At 34.2% G+C, this 8,409-nt stretch overlaps 1 protein-coding gene and 1 pseudogene across 1 annotated transcript; one reads left to right on the forward strand and one right to left on the reverse strand.

The window, feature by feature from the left end:
* Positions 1-220: 220 nt before the first annotated feature.
* LOC146924408 (receptor-like protein EIX2) lies at positions 221-2,463 on the forward strand (annotated as a pseudogene).
* Positions 2,464-4,111: 1,648 nt separating this feature from the next.
* On the reverse strand, positions 4,112-7,551 carry LOC146924409 (coiled-coil protein). Its single transcript, XM_085709439.1, has 5 exons — positions 7,153-7,551; positions 6,821-6,945; positions 4,859-4,950; positions 4,578-4,664; positions 4,112-4,493 (listed from the first exon to the last, which is right to left on the reverse strand). The coding sequence occupies exons 1-5, from the start codon at positions 7,503-7,505 to the stop codon at positions 4,398-4,400; spliced, it is 753 nt and encodes a 250-aa protein (XP_085565565.1). The 5' UTR covers positions 7,506-7,551; the 3' UTR covers positions 4,112-4,397.
* Positions 7,552-8,409: the final 858 nt, after the last annotated feature.

An 8,409-nucleotide genomic window follows, 5' to 3' on the forward strand; every position in this document is an offset into this window, starting at 1 on the left:
ATACTAATCGCTCTTCCTAAATCTATTTAGGCCCAATAACTTATTCTTATTTCTATTATAACCTCCAATTCTACTTATCACTAATAATTCTCATATTCTAATAATTAATAGAATAATGCCACATAAAAAAATACTAACACCTCATGTATATAAATAAATCACATAAATAGATTCTAACTTAATAAAAATAATTAAATAAAAGGAGGGCGTTACAATCTACATGGTGGAGTTCTAGAATCCTATAGAGATATATGTACCTTGCACTCATTTTACCTTGATAATAACACTTTGAATGAAGACATTTCAACAATTCTTCACAAATTGTCTGGTTGTGCAAGTTACTCACTACAAGACTTGTCGTTTGAAGGAAACCAAATTACTGGCACATTTCCGGACCTTTCAATATTCCCATCTCTAAGATCAATCGACCTTTCAGATAATCTGTTAAGTGGGAAGGTGCCAGATGGTGGCATATATTTTCCATCTAAATTGGAGTCTTTGATATTTGAATCAAATTCTTTAGAAGGTGGAATTCCAAAATCACTTGCTAACCTATGTTCGTTAAGGTTGCTGGACCTGTCAAGTAACAAGTTGAGTGAAGATTTGTCGATGATACTTCATAATTTATCAACTGGGTGTGCAAAGTACTCGCTGCAAATACTAGATTTGGCTAGGAACCAAATAATTGGCAAGGTACCCAACATGTCAGGGTTCTCATCTTTAAAGAGTTTGTACTTGGATTCCAATAATTTGGAAGGGATGATCGCTGACTCTCATTTTGGCAACATGTCTATGTTAAAGTATTTAAGCTTGAGTTCTAATTCATTGGTTCTGAAATTCAGTGACAGTTGGGTGCCACCTTTTCAATTGTTTGCCATATATCTAAGGTCTTGTACTTTAGCGCCAAGTTTTCCGAAATGGCTGCAGAGTCAAAAATATCTTCGCAAGGTGGACATATCTGATGCTGGAATCTCAGATGTAGTTCCAGCGTGGTTTTGGACTCAAACAAAAAATATAAGGTTCATGAATATTTCATATAATAATCTGACAGGCACAATTCCAAATTTACCCATAATATTTCCAGAAGAATGTCACGTAATTCTGGATTCAAATCAATTTGAAGGTTCAATCCCTCCGTTTTTTCGAAGTGCAGTATTGCTACGGTTGTCGAAAAACAAATTTTCAGAAACTTCTTTGTTTTTATGTACTAACACTATGCTTGATAGATTGCAACTATTGGATTTATCAAATAATCAATTGTCAAGGAAGCTCCCAGATTGTTGGAGTCATTTAGAAGCATTGGAATTTCTAGATTTGAGCGACAATAATTTGTCTGGTGAAATGCCATCAAGTATTGGATCATTACTTGAACTTCGAGTATTGATAGTACGGAATAATAGCTTTGGTGGGAAGTTGCCTCTCTCCTTGAAAAATTGCACAGAAATGATCATGCTAGATCTAGGAGATAATAGATTTTCTGGGCCAATACCATATTGGTTAGGAATACAATTGCAAATGCTAAGCTTGCGAAGGAACCGATTCTCTGGAAGCCTTCCGCAGAATATATGCGGCTGAACAAATATTCAGCTGTTGGATCTCTCTGGGAACAATTTATCAGGAAGAATTTTCAAATGCTTGAAGAATTTTTCTGCAATGTCTGAAAATGTTTCATTAACAAGCACCATAGACTTAACTTTATATGCATCAGTTGGACCTGCATCCGTCACCGCCTCTGGAGGCTATGATTTGGTTGCATTGTTGATGTGGAAGGGTGCCGAACGACTATTCAAGAATAATAAGCTCATTTTGAGAAGTATCGATCTTTCAAGCAATCAATTGACAGGAAACATTCCAGAAGAAATAGGAAACTTGATAGAATTGGTATCATTGAATTTATCAAGTAACAATTTGACTGGAGAAATTACTTCAAAGATTGGAAGGTTAGCATCACTTGAATTCCTTGACTTGTCAGGAAACCATTTCTCTGGCCTAATTCCTCCGTCTCTAGCTCAAATTGATCGTCTGTCCATGTTGAATGTGTCGGACAACAATTTGTCTGGAAGAATTCCAATTGGCACGCAGTTACAAAGTTTCGATGCGTCAAGTTACAATGGGAATGCTAATCTTTGTGGAAAACCACTTGACAAAAAATGTCCCGGGGAGGCAGAAGTTGCACCTCAGAAACCAGAAATACATGAAGAAAGTAGTCAAGAAGATAGAAAACCAATTTATTTGAGTGTGACGTTGGGATTTATCACAGGATTTTGGGGCCTCTGGGGATCATTGTTTCTTAGCCGTAATTGGAGGCATGCATATGTCATGTTTTTGGACAACATAATTGACACAGTGTATGTGTTTATCAAGCTGAATGTAAATAAATTTCAAAGGTGACTTAGAGGCTTTCTGGTAATCTTTTCTTTTCCCTCTTTCACTCTTGCGTTCGTATTTCAGTTAGAAGTTTAGCTACTTAAACCATTAAAATAGAAATATTTAGCTCCATTTCTGAATTACTTGACAATTTAATTAGGCCTACAAGCCGATACCATCAAGATCTCAATTTGTTTATAGCTTTTTTGTTGAATAAGTTAAGCATGAGCTTAAAAATAACTGTTACTGTTACATTAGAATTATATGCCCTCTTTGATATATTTTGTTTCAAAGAAAATTATTTATGTGCAATTATTTAGACTTAATTAGGCTTGAAGCATTTTACTCAGAAAATTCAAATTTCAAAAGAATAAAAAAAATTCGTGTTTTATGTAGACATATGAATAGCTTATATGTGGTGTTACCATTCATATTATTTTCGAGCTCAAATATATCTTTTATTTAATTATTTGTTTGTTTAATTTCACTCAAACATGTCATGTGATCACTTTGTAATTTCCACAGGAAAAGTATGTTTAAGCATCTCCAATAGCACCAAGGGCAACTTTGTTGAAGAAAGGTAGCAGAACAAAGCTTCTCTGATCACACCACGTATAAATAAAAGAGTTCAAAGTTCTCTGTCATGGATCAATAATTTAAATAATCAATTTGTGAAGAAAATATGTTGTGAGATTAATATTGTTATTCTGAAAGAAAAAAACATGTTGTGTAATCTAATTATTGGAATACTGTAATGATGACACTCTTCGTCCTCCTTCACTTTTCTAGTATAGTTGTGTGAACGTTATTTGAAGAATAAGTAGAATTCATGCTGTGTAAACTAAAATGCTATAGGTCAGAGAAATGAATAATATGCCACGTTGTTTTTTCTTTGCATCAAATCCAAATAAAGATTATGGTGTTTTGCTTCTATTTTTATAAGTGTTTCAGTGATTGGTGAAGTTGGTGGTGGTGCTGGTGGGGCATACTCATCAAGCTTTCAAGTTTCAAGAGATTAGACCAGCTAATGCTATTGTCAAACATTTGCTCACCTCAACAAGGTTCATCTCATTCAATCATTTCTTATTGGGTCTTGTTAACGAGTGCCCCCGGGGCACTCTTTAAGCATTCTATATTAAGTAATTATTTTTTAAAAATGTTAAAATTTCAATTTCCAATGCACTTTATTACACAAACTTTCATAAAAAGTTACCATTTAAAGTGTTTAACCAGTGCCCCGGGGGCACTAGTTAACATTTCCCTTTCTTATTTGAAGCACCCACTTAGACACTGACTCCACGTAGACACCGACTCCTCACACCACAGATATTAAGACATCAACAGCGATAACAATTTGGGAGAATGATTTAATTGAATGTAATGATTCAATCTGAAGTGTCGGTGCTACTGCTCGTTAGGAAATGAGACAACCTTATATGTCTTCTCTATAAGTAATCTTATATGATATGTACATATTGAAGTTGCGCAAGAACCTCTGCAAGTTGTCTCTACAATATCAAAGCTTGTTTACCTCAGCTGCTCTTGCTGACAAAGTAGAAGGTTCATATGATGTGTTAGTGGACTCTTGGAATTTACACAGCCACAGCTTCTTACTGAACTAATAAATTAATTACACTTTGAATATACAAGTTCACATGCTTAAACACACTTTAAATACACTTTCATGCCTTCATGCCAAGTTAGATTTAGCAACTAGTAGCCTTGCATAAGCACACACATAAACTGTATCATCTCACATTTACAGGTACCATCTTATTGCAACAAATTGTGGTTTTCAATATCTTACAGCATGTCTGAAAATACAAAGGAATTGTTGAATGTAACAAAACAACAACTCCGTTATTTACTACATATACCATACTATTTTCATTCTTCAGCAAGCTTTAACATCTACACAACAACATAAGCCAGAGGCACACTACATTCATATTATCTACATATCGCTCATACCACTATTTTCAATGCAAATTGAAAAAGGAAAACAACTAAAACTGTAAATCTCAATATGATTATTTAGAACCCAAAATTTTAGATAGATCTTTTACAATAGCTTTCTGTTTGACATCTTCCCTTTCCAAATGCCACTTTCTTGACATATTCTCAGCCTATAAATCAAAGTTTTGGCATTTGAGTTATGAATTATCAATTGAAATATTCAAAAGTATAAAGAAATGGAATTTAAAACTTACCCATATTTTCATGGGAACAAAATAGTTTTTGATATTCTCAAGTTGTGGCTCAACAACATCCTTTCCTTTAGTTTTGAGGTCATCCATCTGTTAAAACAGAAAAAAGTTCAAGATTAAGAAGCCAATAAACTGGATTTTGCAATTTATATGGCTACAAATAAATTTATTGATACAATACAACTGAAACAAAATAAGAAAAAGTAAGAAGAAACAATACTGTGGTTTGCATGAAGAGTTTTATGATACTAACATAATGAATACATATAACTCAAATCACTTACATTATGCAGCTCTAACTTGGAGGCCACCATACCAATTACCATTGCAGCACCACCGAATACAACTGCAGTGGCAATAGCAAAAGCCTTTCCAACTATAAAATTGAAAACAAAATAGGAATTAGAAAATATGGGTATCATCCCCAAAGCATTTGCTGGATCCTTATTCTTTTCTTGACGCTATTACTTGTTAGTCTACTTATATAATTAAGGTAAATAACTGCCTGAATTTGAAGCACAACATAAGCCATTTGAACAGAAATTTGTGAGGTTATTCCATGTACTAAATATCCCAAAATGGCAGAACATCACTCACGTGCCTTGATACCTAAAGAGCATAGTGTGTATAAACTTAACTACTACACAAAGATATACATATGAATAGTGCAACTTCATCTGGTAACATTCATAGCACTATAGCACGCTCTATTGCATGCTATTACTACCTTCGGTCTCGTATATAAGAACATTTTGGAGTTTGTGTTCTATTTGTAAGCAGAAGTCACAAATTACTTTGATATCCTTAGAAATGCAATTATTTCACATAGGTATGAAAACATTTAAAGTCAGAGTTATATTATGAAAAAAAATCTTCAAAATTAAGACTTAATGAGCCTCCTCGGACTTGATTATTTTATTTTATTTTTCTTCTTTTTATATATAGGACAAGAGGGAGTAATGACTATGACAATCATATGTTTCACCATGAGTTCTAAAAGCTTGACGCACTCTTCCCATGGTGTTTTTACCAGTTTCATGCAGCATGCCCGAATGAAAAGCATATGTGCCATGATTATAATGATGACCATTACCACACACAACCTGACTTATAACAGAGAAGTAACTTCTGCCCAAATAACACCCAACTGCAATTTCCCCTGTTTAAACCTCACATTTATCTTAGTTCCCTTTCCTCTCCATTATTCGAAAGTTGTCTTGGCTTGTCATGTGATGCTTGTACACCCTGTTTTGTTAAAACATTATATATATAAAGACCTTAGCAATAATTTCAAACTAGCAGATTCCCCTAACTGTAACATTGACAAGGAACGCTAAAATATTCCTTTGACAGCTTATAGCCACAGTAAGCATAAATTTAAAAAGATTGCTGATTTGAAATCATAACCACAAGTTTCTCTCCTGTTACCGGGAACCTGCAAGGGTTTAACTTTAGCTTGTGTAAGTGATGAGAAACTCTATAAATAACAATTTCCCTCATTCAAATTAATGGAACAGTCTCTCTAGACCCAATAAGTTATCCCCCTCATAAAATCTCAACATTTATACCACTACATCAACTCAGTTTCCGCCAAGTTGGTTAGTTGAAACACATGATGCTCAATACATTGCAATTGCAAATTTCGTGTATCTAATCACAGATAAACATAGAGCAACACATTAAAGTGTAACGATATAGGATTATCATACGTTATTGTGGACCTGTCTACACCATTAGTTTTCCATCGACTTTTAGCAGGTACAGATTATAAATTCCATAGATGTAATGTGAAGTTTGATGGTACCATAGCTAGTATACATAAGTTTTGTCAAGTAAATAATTTGTCAGAGGCAACATCCATACCATGGGAGCATCTAATTAGTAGAAGTTATTTCAACTTATCTTATTATATAATAGTAAGTACTTGTGTAATTATTTGGAATAGCCTATGGATACCATACCATAAGCTATTTTCAGCTTATCTTCACAAACAAGCTTATAAAAACAACTTAAACAGAACTTGCATTAATTCCTCCTTATTCCCTATTCAATCGTCGAAACAGTTTACACTTAACAGATAACCACATGCCCATTAAGCAATTATTGAATAAGTGTTTAACTAAACGGTTGACTAAAACACCCCCTTACACCTTGTTTTTATTGTGAATTGCTTACAGCCTTAACCTACAATGAGAAAATGAGAGCATTCATCGCAAGCAAATTAATATGAGAAGAATGATACATACGATTTGCAAGCCCTTCAGATGCTGCTTTCAACTTCTCCGGGTTAACATAGACGTCATACCGGTCCTGGCGCAATTCATTTGCTGTAGAGGCTGAAACCCCATGTTTTGCTTCAGGCAATTTCCACCTGAAACACTCAAAAACAAAAAATTCCATAGTTTAGAAACTACAAACAACTTCAATTCCCTCTTAATACCCAACTTATCAACAATTGCAGCTTTGAATCAAAAGTAATTATATTTAAAATTAATTTTGGTATTTTTTGGTAGTAGAACCAAACACACGCAAAATCAATAACCTAGAAATTGAATTGAAAAAAAAAATGAAAATGAACCTTCTAGCGCCAAAGGTGACTTGTGGAAGAGAAACGAAAGCGCGAAGAGGATTGATAGCATCAGGAGATACAGAAGATCGAAGTTTGGGATCAGATTGAAGAGCCCATTTCGATGTAGAGAATGATGAAGACGACGCCGTTTCGTCTCTGAATAGTTTGGAAGGAAGAGAGTGTCGTAGAACTTCTGGAAGCACGTCGGCGTTATCATGAACGACGTGTCGTTCATCAACAACGTTGGTTTTTGAGATTGGATTGTTATTATTCTTTTGAGCTAATTTTGTAACGGCTTGTTTGGATTCTTGGAAGAAATAAGCTGCTTCTTTTCCTGCTAACCTTCCCGCTAGAAAACTCATTTTTCCAGATTATTATTGTTTGTTTTGTCTATCTTTTGCAATTGGTGCTGTCCAATTACATATCTACGTCTATATATAGTAAGTTATTAGGATTAAATAAAAAATTATATTCTTATTTAAAACGACAAAAGAATTTTGTTTTTGTTTTATTAAGTTCCAAATTAATACTCGTCAAGTGCGTTGGAATCCTCCACGGGAAGACTATATTAAAATCAATTTAGACGGATCTTCTTTTGGTAATTCTGGTAATATAGGTTTTGGAGGTCTTTTGAGAAACAACAGGGGAATTGGATTCATGGTTTTCCGAATCTTGTGGAAGAGCTACAAATTTGTTGGCTGAACTTTCAGCTATTTGGAAGGGTCTTCAGTTGACGTGGGATCTTGGTTACAGGTCTATCATCATGGAATCTGACTCTCATGTAGCTTTAGATCTTATTGTTGATACTAAATAAAAGGATTTTCATCCTCATGCAACTTTGATTTATCTCATTAGGAAGTTTTCTTCTCTTCCATGCGTGGTCTCATTTAGTCATACTTTGAGAGAAGGAAATGAATGTGTTGACTGGTTGGCTAAATTTGGTGCAACTAATACCGACTCCTTGAAGATATGGACTTCTCCTCCTCCTCAATTGGATATCATCCTGCTTGCGGATACATCTGGGGTATTTAGGCAACGGATTGACTAGTTTGTTTTTCTTGTCTTTTAATTTCCTCTTCATCAAAAAAAATAAAGTTCCAAATTAATGTTTGTCTTTTTATCACATTTTTTCTTGACAAGTTAAAATGAGATATATTAAAACGACAAAAGTGGCCAAAGCAACAAAATAAACCGACAAGGAAAAGAAAGAAACAATTACAAAGTGATTCTTATACAATATAAATGGTAAAACCACCAATAATGATA

The sequence above is a fragment of the Medicago sativa genome, chromosome 5 (genome assembly GCF_051527215.1).
Source record: "Medicago sativa cultivar Bolivia chromosome 5, Bolivia_mono, whole genome shotgun sequence".
Lineage (NCBI taxonomy): Eukaryota > Viridiplantae > Streptophyta > Magnoliopsida > Fabales > Fabaceae > Medicago > Medicago sativa.

What these genes read in the sequence shown, in the direction of transcription:
- LOC146924409 (XM_085709439.1), bottom strand. Translation starts at nt 7,505, where the DNA reads ATGAGTTTTCTAGCGGGAAGGTTAGCAGGAAAAGAAGCAGCTTATTTC. An exon ending in GTCACCTTTGGCGCTAGAAG is followed by an intron (nt 6,946 to 7,152) that starts GTTCATTTTCAT and finishes TGAGTGTTTCAG; the next exon opens with GTGGAAATTGCCTGAAGCAA. An exon ending in CCAAGTTAGAGCTGCATAAT is followed by an intron (nt 4,665 to 4,858) that starts GTAAGTGATTTG and finishes CTGTTTTAACAG; the next exon opens with ATGGATGACCTCAAAACTAA.